At 36.7% G+C, this 27,570-nt stretch overlaps 1 protein-coding gene across 1 annotated transcript in view; it reads left to right on the forward strand.

The window, feature by feature from the left end:
- USH2A (usherin) overlaps positions 1-27,570 on the forward strand; it is a 370,331-nt gene that overhangs the window by 297,040 nt on the left and 45,721 nt on the right. Inside the window, exons 56-61 of the mRNA XM_005523335.2 lie at positions 4,274-4,381; positions 4,934-5,117; positions 5,857-6,014; positions 13,193-13,351; positions 13,987-14,149; positions 20,067-20,421. Of these exons, the coding sequence (XP_005523392.2) occupies positions 4,274-4,381; positions 4,934-5,117; positions 5,857-6,014; positions 13,193-13,351; positions 13,987-14,149; positions 20,067-20,421 (1,127 nt within the window). The remainder of the gene's footprint in view (positions 1-4,273; positions 4,382-4,933; positions 5,118-5,856; positions 6,015-13,192; positions 13,352-13,986; positions 14,150-20,066; positions 20,422-27,570) is intronic.

Genomic DNA, 27,570 nt, shown 5'->3' on the forward strand with positions numbered 1-27,570 from the left:
TGAAGGCAAGCACCTTGCCACGGCACCATTGTCTTGCTGCTTATTTTTAATTACATCAAAGCTTTGGAAACATGATCCCACAAATGCTTTGTGGGAATAGCGGTGAATGTGCTCATCATGTGAAATCCATAAATTGCTTATAATCCTCTCAAGATGTTAAAAAAAGCATTAAGTAATTGAAGACAGGAAGTCCTCAGTTAATTATTTAGAGGTGTTATCAATGCTTTAAGCAAACTGAAGCATTTTCTGCTATCTCACTGAGTTGAATGCCACTGGGACCTAGGGGCAGCAGCCATCATCTTCTCATATTCTCTAATGCAAACAGCACATGGCAGCTTGTCAATAAAGGACCTTTTTATATCATTTATTACTGAACACTTCCAGTACCCTGTACAGAACAATTTGGATGACAGTTATGGCATTGTTTCACTTTGTGTTACTACTACTTTACAAATGGGCCTGCTAATGCTTTGCAGTGGGGCCAGGCAGAGGGTAAGAATGAGGAAAATAATTAGGAGATTTGTAAAAGAAAGCCAAGAGTGCCCTCTTCAGCAGCAGCAGCAGCAGGTGGGTTTATAGAAAAGGTTCTTCTCAACTCCCCCCTTTTAATACACTGAAGTTAATATCCCAAGTAAGAGGCTTTATCAACAATTTGTAGGATCTATCATTTTTAGGCTAAACCCAAGGAATATAATTAATATTTATTTTAGTAAAAGAAACAATAGTATGAGTACTTTATGACTGAATAGTTTGAAATTCTTTCATCTGAACATATTCTGCATTTCAGGGCAATGAAATCTGAAGAAATACCAAAGTATTATCACTGGTCAAGTCTATCTCCATATGCAGCACGAATCATTAATAATATTTATCTGAAGGAAACTCTTGAGGGCCAAGGGGTTGTGTGAGGCTGTGGTCAGCAATCTGACATCCTCCTGAGTAAAACTCCCATGGTGGGGCCCAGGAGTGTTATCCTGGGAACTAATTACTGACCTTGCTGGAGCCATACCCACAAATTGGAGACAAACAGTTTCAGGAGGAATTGATTCAGCTAATAGAACAATGCATTCTTTAAAAACCCCACTGTTCCACAGCCTTTTGGCAAATGACAGATACTACAACAGTATAATGGACTGCTTAAGTTAACAAAAAAAACCAAACCAAACCAAAAAAATTTAAAATTCCCCACAATAATAAACCAAAAAAGAAAAGGAGGGGAGAAATGTCCTCTAATGAACGATCAAGTAGAGACATTAGAACAGCAAAATGCTGCTTATATTTCAAGATTATCATACTTGTTATTTTTATTATCAGTCACATACAAAGGTTTGCACAGAGTTTTCCAAAGCATGCATAAGACAAGGCATCTAATACAAAGCTTTAATAATCTAGATAAAAATCTCCTGTGACTGCTCCATGTATGGCTAGAATTTCAGGTATCAGAATTGCACCAATAAATTTACTGAAACCATGTGCTCTTTTTTTAATGCTCATTTTTCTCTTTAAAGTGTAGTTGTAAATGAGTATTGCTTTATTATGCATGTTTCCTTTAAAAGTGAACATGACTCCCTTTAGGGGAATTCAAGTAATTTGTTGCCACAGTAATCTTTTCTATCCTGAAATGTTAAATACTTGGCTTTCCTCCATGCCTTTGCCTCTCTCTAGTCTGCAACTGTCATTTTCTCCCTTCTTACTTTTATACACAATGTTCAGATGATTTTTCTTCTCTTCCAGTTCATGATTAGGTTACAGCAAGGGCTGTCCCTCTGAGTCATCTCTTTATTTTCTCTCCTTCACATCTTGTTCAATTTGTTAAGCAGCCTGCATGTCTTCCATTCAGTATTTTACCTTCCTACATAATTGCTGCTTCTTCTTTCACTCTATTTGTTTGTAAGATATTTTAATTAAAATATCTTGGTACAGGGTGTAAGCAAGGATTTGTTTATAAACAAAGATCTTGCACAGGCTGTTTTGTTGCCACAGAATCGCGTTGTTCTTGAAAAAATTCCATTTAGACACAGGAGCTACATCAAAAGTACACTGTTAGGACCACAAAGCCACATGCTTAAAAATTGACCTGTATAATACCTACGAATTGACCTGTATAATCCTAATTCAGCCTCTTCCACAGAAACAATCTACATTACACAGCAGTAGTGTCATTTGTTCATAGGGTTACTGCCTCATTCAGTTCACAATCTGTGCCTCTTCCAGGGAGGAATAAAATGAAGCTCCTGTATGGGGAACTGCTGCCTCAGCTTTGGCTGTGTTTAGTGGATTAATTCCTTCTGGGAGTCTCAGTGTAGATGGGCTTAATTCTGCTTCTGCCCAGAGCTACATTCCCTTTTAAGGAGGCAGGAACATCGGGATGTGGAGCACACTGAGGGACACAGCTGGGACAGTGCCAGCCCAGGGGGACCAAACGTGGATCACTGAGGGGCTGGTGGCATGGGCTGCCATGGGGAGTGGCCTGACATCCAGGGCTTTCATATTTGTTCACGCTGTGGTACTGAGGAAGGTACATCTCAGTCTTTCAGCTTGTCACAACCACATCTGCTTCATTTTCATGACATTGCATGAGACCTGAATATCCTGAGCTCTCAGAACTGCAGGTGAAGGCACCAGTTGTGCATGGGTATATAAAGTTTTGTGTAACACCAGGTAGTCAGACACATCCCAAATGGCTTCCTAGCAGCAATAAGGAGATTTTTGGTTCTCGCAGTCTCTTTCAGTTGGTATCTTGATTCTGAGAGAGAAATAATTCTCTTTTACTTTTTGAGTTTATATGTTTTTAAATGGGTTGGGGGGATTTTTTGTTTGATACTGTTTTAAGACATTTGAAATGCTCAGCAGGTTGGTGTTAGTAAAGCATCTCTACACTCTAGGGGTGGACACTACAAGAAAAAGTCTCAAATTACAATTAACCAGGACAGAGATCACATGTTGGAGACCGTTTTAGAAAGGACTGTGCCACAAAGCCTGTGAACAAAGGAGGATCAGTTTATATTATTCAATGTCCTGGCACTGGGATTTCCTAGTTTTTGAGTGTTTAGTTTTGCAATTTTAATATTTTTAAAGAGATTTTGTGTATAATTTGCTTCTTGTTGTACTTTTTGCATCCTTTACATTCAGGAACAAGAACCTTTATTTAATGTATTATGCGGTGTTAACAAGGGGGTCCTTGAAAACATGAGATTTTTCAGTGTTTATGCCTGGAGATATCTTAAAGATCAGTTATGAGAAATATCCAAAAGAGTAGTTTAGCAAAGGTGCTGTGTTGTGGGCTGGAGGGTGCTGTGTGAGAAAGCCTGATCAGCAGCTCAAGCTGAGCTCTAAGGTAATCTCACAGTGGTCTGCATCTTTAACAATTTAACTACAAGAAGCCTTTAATTGGGTGCACAGAGTTGGCTATTCTAAAAGCTCAGTATCTTAGCCAAATTATGAATGCAATTTTGTGAGGATCCTTAAAAACAAATTCTTAAGCCACAGGCAATTTGATGTCAAATCTGAAGTCATCAACACACAGCACAAGGATATTTGAAAATTTCCAACAAAAAGGCAAAGCAATATATTCTCATCTCATTCAAGGATGTCCAGCATAGAAGGTTTGAGCTGAGAAAAAAAAAAAATTAAAAAAAATTATGAGTAACTAAAATGAATATCTTGTAATGAGGGCTTGGTTGTCTGTTCACCTTCTAACTGCTTTGTAGCATTTATTGTAAAGTCGTGTATCAAATAGGGGAAAAAATAGAGGGAAAATAAAAAAATAGAAATTGGGAAGGTGGCAGGAGTATCCTTGGACTTATTTGTAATGTAGTAGAAGGTTTCATGTACAAGTGAGTATTTTATTATCTTATTATTGCAAATGTATTTGTAATAACTTTTTCAAAACATTACAGACTATTCAGCTTTTCAAGTCCAAAATTCTAAGCAATTGCACTTACAGCTGTTTTTCTGCACTGCAAGTATCATCTAAGTTTTTTGGTTTAAAGTTGATTCAGATATATGAAGGATATCCATAGATCCAATGCAGCATAGGCAGACATTCAGTCTGAATTGTTTTGGTGGGTCTTTCAAATCAGTAGAGGATTTATGTCTAAATTAGTGAGAAATCACCATTTCTGTTTTGTTCAAGTGTAATGTAAGAATACTTCATGCTTTATGCTTGCCAAAAATGCTAAAAGTTAAAGTCCAGTAACTTTCTATGCAGAGATATAATTCTTGGAATGATTGATGTCAACATTTCAGCCTAACCTCTGTTTGCTCTTCCTAGGTCTGCAGCCGTACACTAATTACAGTTTTGTGCTTGTTGCATGTACATCTGCTGGGTGTGCTTCCAGCCAACCACTTTCAGGTCAAACTTTACAAGCTGCTCCTCAGGGTAAGGGAGAAACTCATTCTTACAGAACTGCAAAGAGATGGTCATGTGGGCTTGTATTTTCTGACGGGTTAACAAGGTGCCCAACACCACTGTCATCCATCAAGCTATCATGTAGAAATTTACACAGGAGAATCTGTCTGTCATGGAGTTTTTGTATCTTGCCACATTCTCTTTGCTGCCGGCACTGCATTTCTACTTTCTTTTTGTGAAAATTTTCCCAAATTCATCTCTAAGTTCATTAACTTCATTAATGAAGTTAGAATTAGAAGATGAATAATTTTTAAAGCACAAATTAATATGCAGAGACTACTGGGCATATAAAGGCTGCAGCCTCATTCTCCATTAATCTTTACCTTGTCTAATTGGTTGCATTTGTTATAGGATAAATACAGAAAGTGTGTTAAATTCTGTCATTCTCCCTGGCAATGTTTTTTGTTTTCATTACATAAACCAGTTTTCATTACTGAAAACAGTATCATGAGTATGGGAAAAGTAAAAACACCTTTGAGTTTCTGTCATAAAATTAAACTAGTGTCATTTTGATTTTAATAGGGGTATGGCCAAAACCCCATCATATCATAGTCAGCTCAACAGAAGTGGAAATGTACTGGAGTGAGCCAGAGGAACCCAATGGACTCATTACTCAATATCGATTATTCCGTGATGGAGAGCAGATTTTCCTGGGTGGCAGTACAGACCTGAATTTCACAGATGTTAACCTGCAGCCTAACAGTAGGTAAGGCATATTAAAGAGCTCTGGTAACAGGTGAAAGGCTTTGAAAATCATAGGTACTTGTGTTAGTGAAATGTACAAAATATAATTTATTGTGAACAAAAGAAAATTCTCTTACAATATTACTTTGTTACTGAAAATTGGTAGAGTACTTTTAGGAGTCTTTCAAATGTTAGAAAGACCTTAATCAAAGGACTTCTGGTTTTTGTTTTGTTTTTGAGAACAGGTCATTCTGACTCAAATAAAAAAATCTTTTTTTCTTTTTTCTTGGATTGTTTGTTGGTAGCTCAATGGTAGGTATTTTTCCATCATGGAATATACTCTGAAAAATTTCAGGTTTTATATGACAAACAGCACTGCACATGGTATCTAAAGTTCCTGTGCATATTGAACATATGCAATAGGCTCAAAAGTGACTGATGATATTTTTATAGAAGTTATTCTGAAATTAGTTTTGACACTTTTTGAGTCAATAGTTCTCTTGCTTATGTAAGCTAATTAGAATTTTAATATTAGTATTTAGTATTAGCATTTTAGTTCTGGTATCTAAGGTTCTATGATAATTATTACTTTAAGTTACTTTTCTCACATTAAGAAAACTTAAACGTGAAAATCTTTGCAAATGCAGTATTTGTAATACTCATTGTAGTCACTTTAAATTGGTGAAAATGGAAATGTTCTGTAACTGATATACCTAAAGCTTCTAACTGCAGTGTCTACTGATCTTTTTGTGTTTGTGCAGATATGTTTACCAGCTGGAAGCCAGCACTTGGGGCGGCAGCAACACTAGTGATAAATATGTTATACAAACACCAGTAGGAACACCAGAGAAAATTCATGTCCCATATAATGTCACAGTAATTGATGCATATTCTATATTTCTAGCTTGGGATGTGCCAGGTAAAAATGTATTTCTATGTAGTACTTTGTAGCAAAATGAAAGGATTGAAAAATTAGTATATCCAGGTAGGCAGCTGAATCATTCTGATATTTTTATTCTTCATATTTGGTTTTAGTGTTTGTGATTTAACCAACCAGTATCTAAAGCTGTTGTGTCCTAGAGACATTTTATTTTAATAATGTTGACCTAGATACTTGACGTGGGTATTGTGAGCAAAACCCTGCATGTTTTGGTGTTGTGAACTATTACTGAGGGTAAATATTAATGAAAAAACAAAAAAAATTATAAGTGTTCTGTTCATACTAACCTGAGTTATCACCAGAGAAACTTGACAGCCTTTTAGGTTGTGTGACAGAGAGCCTGTGCTAGCTTTGACCTGACTGAGTAAATTTTACTTGCCCGAACACCTTAGTGCAATGTGGATATGTTACTTTGCAGTATGGTGGATCAGCAAAGGCCCAGAAGTACTTTTCCTCTAGATACTCTTCTCCTGAACATGATCTGGTGGCCTTTACCTGCTATAAGGCTGGGCTAACAAGTAATAATTATAGTATCTTTTTATAAGAGAAACTATGTGATGTTTCATCAATATAGATCATAGCTTTAGTGACTGGTGCACTTTACTGATGTTATAAAAATTATATGCTGTATTTATTGTGGGACAATGAGAGCCTTGTAATGAACAATCTTTTGTCTAGTGTAGTTCATCTCCAACAAGGTGTTTTCTAGTTTATAGATACTGGGTTTTTTCAGCTAAAATTTTGTCAGTTCTGTTAAAAACTTCAGATGTTTGCATATTGCAATAACAGCCATACGCGTTTTATTAATGAATTCATGGGAGTTTTTAATATCTCCTCTTTCTAATTATTTAAGGTGTTCTATCCTTGTTTAGCAAGGGTCAATTGGCATTAAAAATAAAGTCACCTAGAAAAAGTATTTTGCCTTCAAGACTGGGATTGCAAGTATTTGTGCCAGTGCTTAGCAGTGCTCACCCTACCCATTTAAGCAATGATTAATAAATCTATAATACCCTGAGCTGTCAATCTTTTAGTTTTCAGGAGCACAAAATCCATTATAGAAATGCTATAATATATGAAAAAGATTAAAATCTTAAATTAAACTTTCCCCCCTACTGCCTGAAAGGATTTAGAACCCTGCAGAAGGCAGGTGAATTCAAATGGCATATAATCTACAGTTGGTTTTATTGGAAAGTGACTCATGCTATATTATAGTTTTGATAATAAATATAATTTAAGGTACAAAGTATTCAGCAACATTATAAATAGATTTAAAACATAAGAATGTATTGGAATAGCATAGGCTGTGAAGAGTGGGGTGTTTCCCAGAAAAGCTTGTCCTTGTTCTAGACCTTTTCCAGCTGCTTAAATTCCTGTTACTCACAGTAGGTTACAAGCCTGCAAGGAGAACCAGGTTCTGGGTAGTACATTTGGTTATGTTGCAATTAAGATTATGCAGACAAAGGTCTGTGTGTTCCTGAAACCACACAATCAGAGGGATGAGGAGGAGGCTGGACATTATGGATCTGCAGAAGATGCAGGGTTGATGTATCCACACATCTGTAGAAATCATTCTCCTCAGATGGGAAAGAAACATGTCCTTCTTTCCAGATACTGGGACACACCTTTAACACTTATCTCACTTCTATGGATATTTGATAACTTAGATCCTTCCTCTTTGCCTTCTTGTTGGGGGGCTAATTATTTAGGTTTTTAAATACAAAGAAGGGATTTTCATACTGTGCTTCTGTTGGGTATTGTCCTGGTTTCAGCTAGAACAGAGTTAATTTTCTTCCTAGTTAAGAAAAAGACAGGAAAGAAGATTTTGCTGTTCCTTTTATTATAGCACTTCAGGGCCACCAGCTGATCTTGTAAGAATGGGGAGTAATAACAGCTGAGAAATGTTACTGAATGTTACCGAAAGCTACAATGCTACTAATGCTGCTAAAACCTGTGGGCAGAAACATAGTTCTATGCAGAAGCTAGGAAACTAATAACTGACTCTTCATAATCCTGCTTTGTGCTCAGTCTGAAGTCCTTTGTGCTTCTAGAGTTGGGGTTTTTTTCCTTCAGATTGGAGAGGATGCAGGTGGAGTTTTATTCTGGAGGTTCTGATCTTCTGGTATAGCATAGATCCCATTAACATGTCCTATCGTACAGGTGTCTGGGGCCACGTCCATCCCCAGCTTGGTAGGATTAGCCTATAGTGTCTACTGCTTCTTATCCTTATTTATGTCCATGTACATAGAGTAATTATTTTAATTTTTTCTGATCTATTCCCTTTCTGTGCATAAATCCTTGTCTCAAGCTGTATTGAGGCAACATAGGTTTTCTTTATAAACTTAGAATGCACCTTTACTTATAAGGATTGTCAGGCTTGGCAGTCACTCTTGAACAAAACTTTCTTTTCACTGGTAGACTTGATGTCATCACATAGACTGAAAAAAGTGCTTTTAATTAACAAAGTTGTGATGAGAAGGTACTTGTTCATAGTGTCTTCCTGTCTGTGGATATCAGGGCTGCTTTGGCATTTTGTCTTATCTGCTGTAATAAATTTGGATCAAATAATCACCCTCAGGATTAATTATGGACACATCATATTATGCAGACTTTCCTTTTAGATGGTTTAATTATAATGTTTCAGCATCTGTAATATATCTAAATCTTGTGACTTTATAGTTATGTAGTATTTCAAAACTCCTGACTTAGCTAAAGAGCAAGGTGGCCCAGTAGTGGTTAAAGTGATGGATTCAGAAGAAAATACTTGACACATTTCACTCACTGTGTAAAATAGGGCTTTATTTTCTGAAATAGGTATTCCATTTTTCTTGTGTGGCATTGCCTAAGTGCACAGGCCTCAGAGGTAGGGTAAATTTCACTGATAAGCTACGGAAGGATATGTTACAATTATTACGAAACATTATTGCCATGGATAGAGGCGGAAGAGCCGAATGGAAAAAAACTCCACCACATAATTTCCCCAAGGTGTACCCATAAATGTTATTGATAGGTAGGCAGGTAGCCATCCTGCATTCCAGCTCATTGACAGCCCCACTGCTCCTCACTGGGGACATGATCCTTCGAGGTGTCTACAGTTGCTGCTGGTGGTGACTTGAAAGCTGGACATGCTCAAAATAGGATCCTGTCCTCTGCTCCTAGGATACCTGCTTCATATGTTAATGATCATCTGGATTCAAATATTTTCTTCTTCATCATGTTGTAACACTCTCTCCACCTCTAGGTTTGCTTATCAGTTAGAATGACAGTTGTGTGAAGTCTGGATTCTTACTTTATTGTTCTTGGGATCAAACATGGTATTTGAATACCACATATTTGTCACAGCTTCCCCAACTAACCTGGTTTCTTGTGGACTAGCAAAAGGGACTTCTGATAAGATGATGTCACATTCCCTTATATTTTGGTTTTTTGAGTAAATTATTGTTTCCTCTACCTCACTGTAGGACAAGCTTTTCAAGCTCAGTATCTGAAGTTCTGTATCTTGCAAACAGCATCTCCAGCTGTTACTGTTTTCAGAGTCTTGGTGGGAATACTTGATGCAACCAGATTGAGACATCTGGATATTTGAAGCACAATGTAAATAGTTAATCTCAGGAAGCCAAATAGATTGTTTTGTTTTGTGAATTTAAATATTAAAATATAACTTTAAAAGACATGACGTTCCTGTTTCAGTACTTGTTTCCTATAAATAAAAAAGTTAAACTCTTTTGCTTTAATTGTGATTGGATTTCACATCATAGTAAACAATTTTTCAGCAATTAACTTCAAAGATTTTGAGTGACCAGTCTGTAAGTCTGTGGCTTTTTACCCCTAATCTTAAGCATCTTGTGCTGCAAATTCTATTTTTGACCTAGCCTAGTTTTGAAGTACACAGAGTCAAACCTAATTTGCAGTTTTGCACAGAATTGTCCATTAAGTGTTATCCAAATATACCCACAGAAAACCAGGGTTTCATTTGATTGATTTGTCCCATTGCAAAATGTGCACCTGCTGTGAAATGAAGTCGCAGAGGAAAAAAAAGGGGAATAATTTAACTTTTTTATTTGTAAAGATAATCAGGGTTTTTCTGATTACATCTTAACTTCATAAATGTTAAATAACCTATCAGCATCTAGTTGTTGTAAATTATGAAAAAGAGTATTGCTGGGAATATTAACCAACTAAATCCTTGTTCTTTACTGAACATGAAAATGTGTTATGGCAGGTTGTCATTGTGCTCATGGTAACTTTGACACCAAATAACAAAACTGCCATTTGCATTTAGGGTAAATTAGTTCACTTGTGCTTTTACGGTTCCTTTTATTCTGGCATAAATTTATGAACTCTGGAACTAACCAAGTCGTGTGGTTTCCCAGATGACTTTAACAAATATGCCCATTTCATTTCCTTCAGTCATCAGAGCACACAAGGTAGTGGTTTCAGACTGGCTGCAGATGCTGAAGGCTGTTCTGAAAGAAAGGGGGTTTTTTACAAGTTTATGTGTTGTAAAAGTATATATTATAATTTTTCAGATTAGGAAATGATCCTTTCATCTTTGCAGTCAATGAATTTGATCAAAGTGTAGAAGGATTCCATTGGACATTGAAAATTTTCAGGATGTCTATGTGATTTTGTTTACAATTTCATTTTCACTTCCTGAGAGTATTTTTTCTCCTGAGCATATTTATTATTGGTATCATTCCTAATATAGTGCAACATTTAGCAGGATTTTAAGATTTTGTGTTTCAGATGTGAGGTGGTATTTTTTTTGGTAATTCCTGATGTAGACTGAACACTGTCCAACATTGTTGGATAGGTCATTTATTTTGAAATAGGTGTCCTTTGCTGCATGCTGATGGCTGGATTCAGTTGTCCTTATTTGTATTTAATCTTCTTTGGGAAATCAAGCATTCTGTATAGTTTCAATTTCAAAGGTTTCTGGTGATTTTTGCCTAGAATAAGTGCACTGATCAGATGCAAAAATTATATGAATTATATTATGAATTATATCATTCTCATAAAGGAATGAGTTTTTCTGGCTGAGATATCTGCTCAGTTTTAAGGACTGGAGAAGAAGGGGACCTTAACTAAGAGATTTAAGAAAAGGCTTCTATTGGTGTGCTCTGTACCATTTCAAACTCTTTCAGATATTTTGTTGTATACTTTACAGACCCTCCAATTATTGGGTGGAAATACTACTACTAATAATAATAGTAATAATAATTATTATTTATATTTAACAATATATTTTTAATTACTGGCAAAATTTTACACTGCAAACTCAAGTGCACTCTTCTGGAGCATTTCATCTTCCATATATCAGGCAAAAAATAAATTTCTTTGATGCAAAACCAGTCTTCCTCAAGATCACCTCTCAGAGGTTTGCTCAGTAACATCGTCCTTGATTTTAAAAGTGGTATTTCTGTTATTCCATTCTTAATTATTAAATCTTGGTATTTTTCTTGTAGCTTTTACACTGAAGATGGAAAATTTTACAGAGGAATTGTTGCATTTTTTTTCTCCTTCTCCCTTTGCCTCTTCCAACAGCTCCTAACATCTTTGTTCTTCCTGTAAGCTGAGGATTTGAATAAGATTGAAGTCATGCCTCTACTTCAGGGCTATTTTTCAGCTTTTTAGTGTAGTGGCATTTTCTTTGTCTAGCATCAAGTCAGGCAGCAGAATGTTATTTCTGTGGGATTTTTATATTCTCTTTTTCTTATGAGAATTGTAAAAACATGATGTTTCAAAGATTTTTCTGATCTTTCAAAGTACATCAGTTGTTCACAGTACCTCAACTAAACTTGAAATCTCTGATTTCTTGCAAACTTCTGGTTTTTAGATATATATATGCACATACATACTTAGCTAAAAAAACCCCTCCATCTAACAGATGTACAACTGTGGAAAAAAATGCTTTTCGTAGCTTCAGGGTAATAGTATCCATGTAAATGCTTTATCAGCAAAGGACCAAAATTGTAATAAGGGGGAAAAGCTGAGTTGTTTTCCAAAGTTACAGATGGAAAGATTCTCAAGGTCTGGACAAGTCTCAGAACTGCTCACAGGCATCTGATCCTTGTTGCAGTCACAAAGACATCTCAGTGACATCTAAAGTAGGTGTTGTGTTGAAAGAGAAATGTGCTTTTACTAATCAGATATATCTTGACTCATCTCAGAAAGGAACCTTGTCTAGTCTGTACTTTGTCCTTTCTTAAGGCTGTGACTGCAGAATGAAGGAAACATACTTTATACAAATTCTTCTTTGGTCATTTTTTTCGTTTTATGAAATTGCTGCTGTCTGCACAGTCCAGTCTATAGTCTGTGGACAAAATTTAAAAAGGCTACATCCCATTTCCTAATAAAAAATATTGCCCAAGGAAACCAAAAATCATACAAAGCCACCAACCATTCAGCCAAAAGAGATGCCACCTCAGAGATGCCATGTGGAAGAGGAAAAGAGAATATCCAGGAACATCTGCCTATTGTTCTAAAGGGATGGTATATGGCTTAGCTTGTTCTTCTGAAGGAACTGAGTTTTTCAGCTTCTCAAGAAAACTAGAAATTTAAGAACTGACGGCATGGGAATAGGAATAGATGGGGTAAATACTTGAATTCAAATATTAAAAAATGAGGGTTTTTTTAACAAAAACTGAACAGTTTGTTTTTACATCATTTAAAATTATATGTTTCTTGGCTCAAGCTATTGTATTGTACTCTACTGGTGAAGCAGGCTAAGAACCCACACTCAGCTACTGCTGTTGGGCTAAAAGGGCATAATTTGCTGAATGGTTGCAATTCACTTATTTGAATATGACTATTCAAAAAGCAGTGCTTAGTAGCTCTTACTCCTCCAAAATACATAAAAGCTGCTTGGTTCCAAGTCAAAAGGTCGGTCTTCCCAGAAGTAGCAATTGCAAAACAGACAATGACTGAATTGAATTTTGATTCTTACCTAAGAACCACAATGTCTGTCTTCCACTTATAATCTGCAGATGGATCTGTTTCAGTTTATATTTAAATTATTGTAGTTTTCAAAAGAGGCAGTAGGGAAAACCTCCAGAGGGGGCTTACATTTAAAATTGCATGTGATGAATGGCTCTTTGAAGTTGTCCTGCACTGTTGTTAGTGTTTCAGATAATCACTGGTTCCTCTCTGTTTCACAACAGGGATATTCATTGTCAATGTGCCTTTGGAATACAACATCCTGCTAAATGCGAGCAGTCCCACTCTGCTGGTGAAGCCAGTAGGACGCGCACATTTTGCCTTTGTCGATGGCCTGGATCCCTACACTCTTTATGAGATAAGAATACAAGCATGCCAGAGTGGTAAGGCAATTTAAAACACTCATCTATATGACTGGAAGAGATTTTCCAGGTAGATTCAACTCTGCAAAACAGATTAAATTCTTTTATATTGGAGTCAAATGTTTACCTAGTAAAAAGAAAGCCTAGTACTGAACGAAGCATTAAATATTTCTCCATATATCATGTGTATACTTCCCCACAGATTATGAATATATCAAATGGAGGTTTAAAATATGTATTTTATGTGCCACTTTATTAAAAACCCTTCACAAGCAGCTTAAAGATCTTTGAAAATGGATGTACAGAACGGAGTCGGTTCTGTAACTGCTCACCAACAAGAAGTGGTGATCTTAAAGACAGGAGAGAAGAGTCCAAAAATTAGAAATTCCCTGACCTTGATGGAAATTTTAAAAAACCTATTGAAATAAATATTTCTAAAATGACAATTTTGAACCAATTCACTCCCCACTCTCACTACTGAAAATCAGGAGTAATTCATTGGTAGAGTTGTGGTAATTTAAATGAGTATTTAACAATGAAATTATGTGAAATGAGACACCATTTCCACCAGCAGCTTGTTTACTTAACATTCATTTGCTTTTAATGTATTTTTTTGTTGAAGAAAAACCTCTTATCTCAAACTTCTGTTTTTGTAGGTGGGTGTGGAGTGGGTGGTCAAACATATTCAAGAACTGCTGAAGCACCTCCCAGAGAGCTGAGCCCACCTGTTGTTAAAGCAATTGGACCTGCACTCATAGAAGTGAAATGGGCACCACCCAGGAAACCAAATGGCATCATTACCAACTACTTTATCTACAGGTAAATGCCCTTATCACCTCATTCTTAGTCCTACTTAATGGTTCCTTTCTTTATTCCCTGATTTTTTGGGTGATGAAAAAAGGTTTAGAAGTACATGAAAAAATATGTAATACTTTTCAAATGCTAAGGTAAGAAGCTGATCTATGGATGGCCATGTTGGGAATATAAAGTCAAACAAAAATCATCTTCCTGAACTACAAATTACAAAACACATGTGAAAGTATGTTTTAAAAATTCAAGGGATCAAAAAATCTTTGAAAAATTTTGTAGGACAGATAATTGTACTGTGCTTACCCAGACCACTAGGTATAAAACTTCAATCTTCTCTGATAGACATTTGAGAATTCTGTAATGGAAGTAGGAGAAATTCACCAATTCTGAGACTTTTAAAAGCAGAAAAAGGTATCTAGGTTCGTAAACCAGGTCAATTTTCCAAGATAATTTATGTTCCTAAGTAAGTAATGTGGACAGTGATTACAGTGCATCTGTTTATGTACCTTGGTGTTTGTATTCATTGCCCTGTGTAGGTTGTTGACTGATGCATTTTCACTTCCTACGAGGGGTTTCCTAAGCCCTGTGTGAGGATTTTTTCTGTACAGATAGCTGGGCTCAGGGCAGTATTAAACTAGCAGAGCACCAATCTCTTCTGTGCCTGTTGACCCTTTGTTAAAAGCTTGCTGAAGCGACTTTCTTGAATGGCTTCAGAAGTCAGAGAATATAAAACTCAAGCCATATATTTGAGAGGGATTTAAACTCTGAAGTTCCTGGGTTTTCCAGCTCTTAATATGTGTGGCAAACACATGCTGGGCCAATCCTAGCCTCCCACAAAGAGTTTGGGACTTATTATATTAAAAGTGTGACTGAGAAGACCAGAAATCCAATTACCTTTTGGAATCCTCAGTGATAATTAATATAAATTCACTTTTGCCTTAAAGATGTTAGTGGTCTCTAAAAATTCCTGCTGTCTTGAAATACCCTTTTGTTTGCCTTTTTTTAATTGTCTGATCAAAATACGCAAGTCCCTTCCCTTCATAAAGAGGAATAAAGTGTATGTTATAGCCCAAGACATGTCTTCACTCTGTTGGTTTTGTAAATAAAGCTGATGATTACCCCTGCTATTCCATGGCAACCATAGAAAGGGAAAACAGGAAATATAATGCAGAAAGCCTGCTTCAGTGAAAAATACTGTAAATTGAATTTGACAGCATTTGATGGCATTTGATTATTCTAGTCACAGCCAAACAATGATATAAAGAGTAATATGAAACAGAATGTGTTACTGCCTAGCTGACTCAAAAGCAATAAACCTTCCTCCAATGTGACACAATCACTTCACAATCATAATTGTAGCCTGTTTGATACCTCTGAGTACAGCAGAAGGGCACTGACTGACATAGATACATTTTGTTTTTTATTTAAAGTGAAATGAAAATGGCGCACTGGGGCTCCAGATACAATCGGTATATTCACCTACATAGGCATGAATCACTTGGCAGTTATTTCAGCTGAAGTTTAAATGTGCTTAGACAACAACAATATCAAATCTTTCTCAGATAGCTGGAAAAAAATCAGAAATGGGATGTAAGCACATAGTTCTTTTTCATTTTGTAGCCACACATTTTGTAGCCTTACATTGTTATAGCAGCAACACTGCAGTATTTCTATGGGAGGTTATGGAATGTAATTTCTTCTTTAGTATGTGCCTCTTCCTTACTGCATCCCCACCAAAATAAATTCATTTAACTCAAACCTGGAATGCTTGGGCACCTACTGTGTATGCAGATCTCTGCATTAAAGTAGCAGGACTCGTGCTTTCCTCTAGCATCATAAAACTACTCCCAAGTTTGCAACCATTTTGCTAGAAACCAAAAAAATTAAAATGTTATTTTATGATCAAAGAGATCATGGGTTTTTTTTGGTTTTTATATTCATAAAGGGGCTTTAAACATTGATCTGAGGCTGTTAAAATTTTCTAGCAAGGACCACAACTTAGAAGAGCTTGTGAATAAGAAAAGATCTGGTTCACGGTATAATCATCTAATCTAGTTCTGTTCCCATTCATCATGACATAACATCGCTCTGCCAACCACAGAAGTTGCTACTCTGAAAAAAGTAATAATATTATGAAAATAGATTATATCTATTTGTTGCTGCATTTTAGTAAGGTATAGGTCACATGAACTAATGGAACTGCTCTCTATTGATTAACAGGATGCACTATGTAGGAGGCACATGAGATGGCCCTTACAGACATATTGCCTGAAAAATTAGAAGTATTTTGGTTGGTAACTTCCTTAAGGGATTGTCTGAATTTTTCTGTCAAACTGTCTATGTCTTGCCCAATAAGACTGTATTATTTAGTATATATTTGTGAGATTGAAATGTAGCTCTTGTTAGCTGAGCAGTCCTGTTGGTGAAAATGTAGTAGAAAAATCAAGAGGCAATTTAAGACAGAAGACATGTCTCAGTGGCTGTCGTGACTTGCAGTGGAGAGGCTTCCAGACTGACTCTTTATGATTAATTCATTGCTTAACCGTATACCCTTAACCATGAGTTGTACCCAAGACAGCTTCCAAGGAACATATGTTACTGGATGGTTTAATGTAGGAATCCCTATGGATGGTCATGTCATTGAATACAAGAATTCCTGAAGGCTTTTATTTATACCTGTAATAGATCTAATACCCAATCTAAACTAGTGTATTACATGCAATAACTTCAAATTCCTTCTGTTCCTTTTTTTTTTTAATCAGAAATCATGTTTTAAAAAAAAATTACCCCAAATCATGAAAGCTGCATTAGTGTAGGTTTATTGAATACAAATGTAAGTGAGGTTTCTTTGTTTAATTAAACAATTGTGAAGCTGCAGAGGGGGAGCATTGCTAATGTTGCATTGTTCCCCCACATTTGACAGTGTGATTCCCTGATTGTTTGAGTTTTACCCCAAGGCTTCTCAGTGTTCCTAAAAATAACTCTCTACAACTCTGGTAAGGAAAGCAGCAGGCACTGCTAAAATATGTAATTTAGTTGTATGGTGAAAGGTAAACATGTGAAGAATAATTCTGGTTTGACCCTCAAGACCTCAGGGATTCGCCATCTCCGCGCACACAGGGAAGCCGAGGGGTGAGCGCTGCAGTCGGCGCTGCTGCAGCACAGCTCTGGAGTTATCTGTCACAAAGGAGATTATATCCTCCTTCTTATGTCATCTGCCTCAGATTGGCACTGGGGCAGGGAGAATTCGCCCTTATAAAAATAACTATCTGAACATCTTCAAAATGAATGTAAGCAGCAAATCAGACTATGCAGATTAAGAGACAGCTTCCAGCTCTTGGAAATGTTATTCTCCTTTGCAGCTCATTGTACACAAGAAATACTTCCAGTTAAATGAGCAGATGAATCTTAAATCTTAAAACGATTGAAATGATTACAGATTGTTCAACCACTTCTGTTCAAAGTTTATTCATACATGAAGTTATTCTGGTTTTTAGCACTACAGATGGAACCATTTACCTAACCATAAGTTTCATTCATTAAATATTCAGCAGTAATAAGATCTAAATACTTAACCAGGCTACATTGTACAGCTTTGCCTGTGAATCAGCTTACAGTTGGTGGCATATTTGATCATTCAGTGTGAAAAAAACTGTTTATCACAGAGTTTAGAATATTTATAAAACACAAATTTATGTATTCATTTGAGTCCTATACTGTTTGGTCAGCAAGACACATTAAATGTGACTTTCTTACATTAAAATGTACTCTGTTTTCCCTTATTTACAGAGATTTTTTTAGACGTGTTTTTGGTACACAGAGAAATGACTATATTTTTAGGTGCAGAAGAAAGACATAGTAATGATTCACCTTTCAAAATTATATGTCTTGCATTACCTCAGTGAACAGCATCCAAGGGAAAGTTCTGCAGAAGGCTTAAATTGCCATTAAAATAGAGCACGGGCAATTGTATAAAAAAGCATTGCCAGAATTTTGGAGACAATGGGAAATTTTGGACCTTGACTTTTATAGAGAGACTGAGAATTTGTAGGGAATCTTTCCCACTTCTTCTATCTGCCAGTCTTTGCCTGCTTCAGCCAACAAACCTTCAGTATCGACATACCTTACAATGTGCCTTTTTCACTATGATAGAGATATTGTACCTCAAAACTCTTCTTTAAAAAAAAATACCGCACTTTAACCCTTGTAAACTAAACATTGTCCATATAATCTGCTTATCTCAAAATTTAGCAAAACTCATTTAGTTTTGTATGAGAAAATATCTTCGTTCCTGCCTTATATATGCATATACACAAAGGATGAATAAACAGCTGTGTACACACTTGCATTCATTATGTTCTTCATATTTGCATGTTAATGCCTGGAAATATATTATTACAAGCAGCTAAAATTATCAGTTTCAAAAAATCAATGCTTTTTTATTTTTATATTAATTCATGGTTTGACCTAACAAGATAAAATCCATTCTTTGAAACAGATTTTCTCTTGTCAAAGAAATGTTCTTCAGCTTCTGTGTGTGTGTTTAGTCATGATGACACCCGGTAGCCAGACAAACCAATTTTACTTCTGCAAATTTGCCCTACTTGCAATAAAAGTGGCAGATAATGTAATTTGGGCTTTTGTTGTTGGCATGGAGGGTGAAAATGCTTTTATGTTCTGCAAAAGCCAAGGTTCCTGCGAAGAGTAGGGGAAATACTTAAATTCATGTGCAGTACAGCCCAGCCATCACTGAGATTTATCACAGTGTTTAAATGTAACCAACTTAATTTCACACAAACATTTTTATGCCAAGTTGAAAGAATTGATTTGATAACTCTGTTTTGAAGAGGAGTACTCAGCTTATTAAAACTGTTGTAAATTATATAGAAGAAGGGGCTGTATTACAAAGGGACTGAGGATCATCTGTGATCTCTGGCACTCAGAATACCACTGTTCCAAGGCAAGCATATCTGCAATAGTAATGCTGTATATACATTATATATACATACATACATACATACATACATATATATATATACACACACACACATAAGTGTTTGTTTATGTATACATATATATATATGCATATATGTACATATGTGCAAAAAGAAAAACCCATTGGGCCAAAAACCAATAAAGTGAATTTTCTTCATATAGCTTAGGTTTGCATTTTTAAACAAAAACAGTGTTTGAAAAGATATGTTGTTGATTACAGAAAACACTATGTGTGATATTTTAATGAGTTTGGTGGTGGAGCTGCAAATTCAGCTAAGTTCATGCACAAGGGATTACTTACTCAATTCACAAGAAAAAATGGGATATTTAGTGTGAGCAAATCAGATTTTGAAAGTGCACAGCTTTAGTTTTGAGGGCATGATAGAATATTTATCCCTTATTTACTAGGTAACCTTTTTCTCCAGTAAACTGTTTACAAGTTTTCTTGATTCTGAGGTGAGTACCTCTGTAAACAGATTGATTTTCAGAAATGGTGAAAACTTGCACCCACATTGCAAATCAAGTATTGCTCAGCAACTACAGATAGATTTAAAATTTCCTGCTCTAAGTTCTGAAAGTCTCATTTGTGGTGTGATCTATCCTAGAAGGACAACATGCTGTTGTGTTGCTGCTCTGCTGCCTTGGACTGTGACAGCACACTTGTTTGCCATGTTTTGTAGTATTCTTCTAGATAAAGGAGAATAATTGATTACCTCAAAAATCTCTTCTTCCCTACTCAGCACCTAAGAAAAGTTCAGGGAAATGCTTTTAAGACGCAAAGATAGTCAGTTCCTTGTGTGTGTGTAAGGTACAGAAATAATTTCTGTATTTTTCTGAGATACAAGTTGAACTTGGAACTTTAGGATCAACTACTGTGGGACTGCTAAAGCTATTTTCTATTTTAAACATGCTGCTTTTGATTTAATTCCAGACGTCCTGTAGGCAGTCAAGAAGAGCTGCTTTTGTTCATCTGGACTGAAGGAGCTTTGGAATTCATTGATGCATCCGATGCTCTCCAGCCTTTCACTCTCTATGAGTACCGTGCCAGATGTCAGAATTCCGTGGGGTCTGTGGACAGCCTGTGGGCTTCAACCCAGACTCTGGAGGCTTCCCCATGGGGCATGGGAGCCCCTTGGGCACAAGCCACAAGTGCTTACTCGGTGCGGTTGAACTGGACCCAGCCAGTCTCCCCCAATGGTGTCATATCTCTGTACCGAGTGGTCTATCAAGAAAAACACAGTGACCCGACATTTAGCACCCCAGCTGTCACAGCATTCACTGTAATGGTAAGAACTGGACCACAAAACCAGTTTTAAGATGTTTTTACTCTGCTTTGATATCTTTTGCATATTTAAATCTCCCTTAATACTGGTTAGAAAAGTGGGGTTTCCAATTACCTGTTGTTTTGTTGGTTTAAGTTTTGTGTTTGGCCCAATGCAGACTGAAACATTTCATGTTAATATTGGATTTCTGGTAGAGGCAAGTAGATTACTCAAAAGCATGGATGTGTCTTGTCTGGAGGAATTAAGCACATGCATTTACCAGCCTTGCTCTGAAAATACTATCCTGAAATTTTTGTCTGACTGACAAAATAGTTTCACAGGATCTGCACAAAGAACAGCAATATTACTCCTCCTTGTATAGAATTCTATTTTTTATTTCAGTTGGAATAATAAAGTGAATGAATGAATTAGTAATTACATAGTTCATATATGCAACCCATTTGCATGTTCAACTCATAATTCATCAGTAATAAAAGCAGTTCCACTTTTATTTCCAACTCACATACTTATACTAGAATGTTACTTTGCACTGCTGATCTGTCTTTCCCTTCCCTTTCTTTTCCTGTTTCTATTCAGTATGTGAAGGGAAAAATTTTGGAAAGGGCATTGTTTTGTGACTAACAACATTGTGTTAACAGTGACAGAAATGGTTGTCTTTTGTGCATTTACCACGGCTCCTCCCCCTATATATTCTAGTCTTTCTATAGAAAGACAGCTTATAGATAGTTGGACTGAACTCTGATATATTAGGACAGCTGGTGTACTTGGTTGTCTTCTGAAAATAAATTTTAAAAGTTTAAGGGGATTATAATAAACTTTGGTTTCCTCAGCAGCGTCACCTCAAGTTCATAAACCTAGAATTTTCCCTAAATTATCTTTATAGTCCATGTTAGTATTGACCGACACCAGAAATCCCCTAAGTTCTTTATTCTCCCAATTTTGAAGTATGTGGTTGACAATTCAAGTAGGATCCAGAAAAGTTTTCCCTGGAATATCCTGTAGTAACCATTGAGTAACTTCCTCGGACAAATCTCTACCTGACACGGTAGAAATTTCCAGCTTTGTAATCTTACATACCCTTGATCATAGGGTTTCAGAGCAGTTTTGTGTCTAACTTCCTAAATGGATTAAGTTTGAAATATATTTTTTTCTGAAAAGGAGAACAGATCCTGAACTGAGTCATAGAAATAATATACAGTTTTGCCTTCTGAAGCAGTTGCATTCACATTGCACAATGTGCCAGGCTTAAAAAAAAAGAAGATTGGGATTATAAAGTTCAGTGGCATTTTGGTACTTAGCTCCCTTACCTTATTTTAAGAAAAATTACCATCATAATTGTGATGATGCAACTAAGATTTTAACACTAGTGAAAAAGCAAGGCTTCTCCTACTACTCTGCTTCAGCAGCATGCAATGTGTTACTGAGCATCAGAACTGACCTGGTTGGTCATGCATTGCGATGTCTTCTAAGCATGCCAACAACAACAGAAAATGTCCAAGATGGTTGTACTGTGGGCAATAAAACCTACCAAAATGGTATTTTAAATAATGTTGCTACAGTGTGTTTCTTTAACAGCATCAGTTAAAAGCCTTTTAGATTAACAAGCTATTATTTACTGAATTAGTATTTTCCTGGCTCCAAAATCTTTTATTTTCCCCAAACACAATCCTGAATCAAAATGATATTCTGGCAGCATATGTATAGCTGTTCTACTAGTATTGCAGCAAAGCTGGTTTGCATGGTTTTTCTACAGTCCTTTGTCTTGAACATGGGTCAATTATGGTACTTGCTACCCGTTTTTATTTATAATATTATACTACCCTTTGGGGGAAAATATTTTTGCACATCCTCCATCTCCCCTATCGGCTGCACTCACTTTAAGCTGTTGCAGCTGCATTAACTGAGTAAAATTGTTGCTGATTTATAACAAGGGCCTGAGATCTGAATCCTACCCGTTCTGAATATAGCAGAACAGCTAAAGGTTTGAATCAAAGATATTGACATAAAGTGCATGGAGTCCTGTTATCAAAGATATCTGCAGGAGGTTAGGTCAATTATCCCAGCAGGCAAAAACCTGGACATCAACTTTCAAATTTATAAATGCTTAAAAATAGAATTTTATCATGAAATTGCTGATATACTCTTAACTTTAACTTTGCGAATGAGATACTTTAATTAAAATGTAATTTTATTGGAGGAACTAGTATTCCAATGATTAAACTTCTGCCCCTTTAAAATATAGCCTTCATGGGTACTAGGCTAAATCATTTAATCTTCTAAAGCATCTCTATTGGAGCTCCCTCGTGGGATATGCCATTAGTCATTCTCTCTCACAAGCTTCCATGTTACAAGTAAGACTTAAAGTATTAAGAAAGCAATGAGTTTGGTCCTTTACTTAATCTGTTAGACTCCATTCTTATCCCATTAGATTATTCCAGGAAAAAAAGCAGCGCTAGAATCACGGTGGCTGATCCCACCCTTACACTTTTCAGTTGCACCCTGGTTGCCTGCTCCAGGACATAAAGCTTGACCAAAAGTTAGTGAAGAAATACAATCCTTGTGACACTGCAGGATACAAAATAAGCTTTTGCTAATGCCCCTGCAGACTGTTCTTATATGACAGATTCATTTCTATTCATTCCAGAGCTAAATGAGAAGCATCTTCTGGGTTTTAAAACAATTTAACAGACTTATCCACTATACCTTCCCCAAATTCAGCTATTTACTCCCCATTAATATGTATTCGAGTTAATATCTCAAAGGTATGGCTGTCTGGTACCCTATCACTGACCCCTTGAAATTTTACACTGCCTGTGGAGATAAAAATGAGAACTCAGTTCTCAGAGCAAAACCTGCTACCCCTGAAATGAAAGGAGGGTGTCCTGCACTGTTAGAAACAAGTGACATACACGTGAGCCATTTTGATGCTTCACAGTTAAAGAGCAGTGTCACCCATTTCCTTAGCTTGTTTGGCCAGGAGTGTAGTGACAGATGTTAGGTGACAGCGAGTTAAACTGACATTCTGGTTTATTTGCAGAGCAAAGTCAAGTCAAGACTGGTTACAGCAGCACAAGTCTCTCCTACAGTGTCTTTGCAGTTCATTTTAACCCCTTGAAGCAGGAATCATTTTAGTGTCTTGACAGCATTAACATGAGACAGATGTGTTTATAGAGGAATGGATTGGCAGCAGGTTCTCATTTACAGAAATCTGCATAAAGTGACTAGATTGTCAAAGCAAGCTTCTCACTCTTGTGAACTTAGGACTTAAGCTTGTGAACACAGAACCCAGAGCTGATTTCATTATAAAGCCAATGAGTGCCTGCCAAATACCATCTAAGCATCACAGCTCTTTAACTGCTGTATTCCAAATGTTGCAGTGAGGTGGAACTGTGGGTAGGCTTGGACATTCCTTCATAGACACATGTGGGTGTATAATGGCTATTTTTCCCATGACAATTATATCAAGTGTTTGGTTATTTATTGGGAGCAGGAGAATTCAAAGCCAGGAAGATGAATAAAAAAACATAAAACTATGTAGCTGTTAGAAAACACTAGAAGAAAGAAAAGCATCCAGAGGTGAGGGTTAAGAAGGAAAACTGCCTGCTATGCACAGTGCTCCCCAATTATTATTATTATTATGTAGAATCAAGGTCTCAGTGTGTTAAATTCACCTCAGCCAAGTGTAGATCAAAGTGCAATGTGCTTGTTAGAGGATGCAAGAGATAGGTATAAGCATTATATGGCTTATTCCTGGGAAATCCTGCACCTGTGCACAGGTCTTCTCACAATGTGTTTTGCAATGTGAGACTCTCAGGCCAAGCTTATCCTTAAAGGGTTTTTTTTGGCATAACCATGCCAGCTTGGCCTGAAAAAAATGAACATGTCTCTTAGCTGCTATCACTGCCCCAGCAAAGCCTCTGGTTTGGATGCAGCTGTGCTAACAGTTGAGAACACATATTGGCTCCCCTTGCATTATTCAGGGAGATGGTATATAACTGCACTGGCCAAGCTTCTCTTGGCAGGTGCTGTGACAGGGAAATCTGTAGACATATTGCAGAATAGCAGTAATAAAGACTTTGGTAGGAGGATGAGGCTTTGGCTAACATGATTGTGTTGTTATAAGCAGACAAGATTTACATATCAAATAAACTGAGTCAGAAATTTAAGTATAGTTGAAAGGAGTTGTTGAAAAAGTCCGTATCAAAAATAATATATCAGAAATATTTTTGAGTGGCCAGTACTGCCATCTATTTGTGTCTTCTGTGCAAGATTTTACAGATAGTTTATTTCTATTAATTACATTTAAAAATACATAATGCATTCCTGTATAGACCTTCACTTCAGTTTCCTCATATAGACCTGTGAACATTTGGCAGCATTAAAGATGAGATACCACATAGTTATTAACTTCCTTGTACAGACTATTCAGTAATGCAGTATGCAGTGCTGTACATGGCAACTTTCTCATAGAAGTAATGAAGATTGTAACCACAAGAAAAAAATATGATAAGGAGAGGGACCAGTGAAACTTTTTTATACATGCCTATTGCAGATGCCTGGGAAATGGAGTGCACCCTAAGAAAAGAGGATGAGTGTAAGTGGAGGAATCCCTGCACATGCCATAAATTCAGAAGATGTACTACTTAGCAATGAGTGAAAGCTGTAAATGGCAGTGGAGGGCAAAAGTTAATTAGGCTACTGTGCTGCAGTTAGGCAGTGGAAAGTGGCCACCACCAGAAACAAGATGGCTGCTCAGCAGTGCCCTAATGCAGCCAAAAGATCATCTCCTTAGCTCTGCAAGGGCTTATGGGTTAGGGGAAATCATACACAGATGACTAATTTTTTTATGGTTCACAGACGATCAAAGTGAAATTCAGCAGCTGTTCAGGACAAGTGACCACTCTAACGGCTGTAATATAACCTGCTAAATAGAGAGGGAATTGCATGAGAGCAAGAGGTTAGCTGTGATTATCGGCAGGTGAGTGCTTTATTGAAGTTGAAAGACCATTAACATTGATGGAGTAATTATTTCAACTTGAAAGTAATTACCTTGATGGGTGATAACTTCTCCAGTGTTCCCAGATTTGATTGGACCAAACAATTGTGAACTCTTGAAGCCTAGAAAAATATTACAACAATACTGCAATGTTTAAATTACTGAAACCACTGTTAGAGTATTTTAATTATGCCTAACAGTGAAAAGATTTTAATGTACAACAACTGATGACCTCTCATGTATAGAGACATTTGCTTTCTAATTTCAATGAAATGATCCCCACCTACTACGTGTGTGCTGTATGTGATGGGTTTGCAAATGAATCGTTTGATTTAAATGCAGTTTTTAAGATTCAAAGCCTTGTTAGCACAGTTTCAGGAAGGTCTTGTGCTGGAATTGCTCTAATCGTTTTATTTGTCAGGAAAGCCCAGTAATGTAAAATGCTTTCCATGTTTTAATCTCTAGACCTGTTAAGCTTACACAGGATGAATACAGGACAAGTGCTCCTTCACACTGAAGGCTGCTCAAAAAAAGTGTGTGAGGCAATCTGTGTCTCACAGATTCTGTTGTTTCCATGCTGCTGCAGAATATGCTGGATTTGGCAGCACAGCTCTGTTTAAATAAGCATTTGGATTGGCACTATGATGCCCCTCCAGAAACTGATTAAGTGCTTCAGTAAGTCCCACCTATCAAGACAGACATGTAGAATTGCCTAATTAGAGCAGAAAGGATGAAATGGATTGTTGCACAACTTTGATGATTTTAAAGTACTGTGGTAATAGAACTGGAGGGGAATGGTGAGAGAAAGAGGCTTCAGCTCTTCTATTTATACCATCCTTGCCATAAACAAGGCCACTTCACTGTCTCCTGGATGTTTCCGGCAGCCACAGAAACATAGCTTTAGACCCTGCTGGAACTCTGCCAGGAAGGAATCCTTGTGAGTTAGGAAAGAAAGATTTGTCTGGTTTCTGTGAGGTCTTAATATCTTGTCTGGCAACTGGTGGTTTGAATTAGTGAAGGTTACAGCAAAGAAGTTTATTTCACTTCTTTTTTTCTTTCATATTTTCTCCCTAATTCAGTGTGCTATATGAAGTTGACATAATTTTGTCTTTCAAAAAATTTTTGGACCAGATAGAAGTAAAAACACTGATACAGTTATGTGTGACCATACCTAATCACACTCTAGATTGACTAGGCCAGAGTGCCTGGATCAATAGGTAACTTCTTCTACAAATAAATTAGTCACCTATTTGGAAAAATCTGGTGTGTTTTATCCTTGGGCTTTTCCTTGTGCAAGGTCCATTTTTCACCCATTGTGTAGTCTTTCTTTGATGAGTGAAACACATGTAGAACTAGGTCTTTTGAGAGATATTTATAATGTCTGACTTCAGACACCTAACCTATTTAAGAGCATGAATGTCTTCTACAGACCATGAAGTGTTCAGAACATCTAAGGCATGGACATTTACTATCCTTGGGCTGCAGTTGTTCACACAAGACTGCTTTCCTGTGGTGCACTTGTGTGCCACTACTGATAAGTGTCAGTCAAAGAAGGTAGTTGATTTTACACTGATTAATCAGCTTTCTTGACCCACACAATGGAATGATACAGTTTGACAGGTTTAAAAGATGGTCCTCTTTGGCAGAAAGATGGTGGTGGGCAGCACTCTGGAAGTGGTAATCTTTACTGTGTGTGCACCTGCAGCCATAAGAGAATAGGTGATCACCTGACAAAGCCTAAAGGCTGATAACTAAAATGAGATTGCATTAATGCTTCATATGCTGTTTATCCATATATGTTTTTATATATCCTTTATATTTATGCTTGTCTCTGTGATTTTTTCTGTATTTGCATTTCGGTTGTGGGAATAAGATCAAGCTATCCAGACAGTCTAGGAAAACACCACTGACAGAATGTTTTCTAATTTGTAAAAACCAAATAAACAAAACAGAAACCCCCATAAAAGCTTCAGTTTATTAAGTATAATTTGTTAGGAAGATGTAATATGGGGACATTCTTTCCTTTATGCCCAGTTATGTGACAGCACTAAATCAGCTTTCAAAAGCAATGTTTTAGTAAGCTACAGATGCTTTTTCATATATAAGTAGAAAATAAAAATGAAGAAGGAGGAGGCAGAAATTTGTTGGGTAATACG

This window comes from Pseudopodoces humilis, chromosome 3 (genome assembly GCF_049639895.1).
Source record: "Pseudopodoces humilis isolate 2021_Gansu_Grassland_sample_001 chromosome 3, ASM4963989v1, whole genome shotgun sequence".
Lineage (NCBI taxonomy): Eukaryota > Metazoa > Chordata > Aves > Passeriformes > Paridae > Pseudopodoces > Pseudopodoces humilis.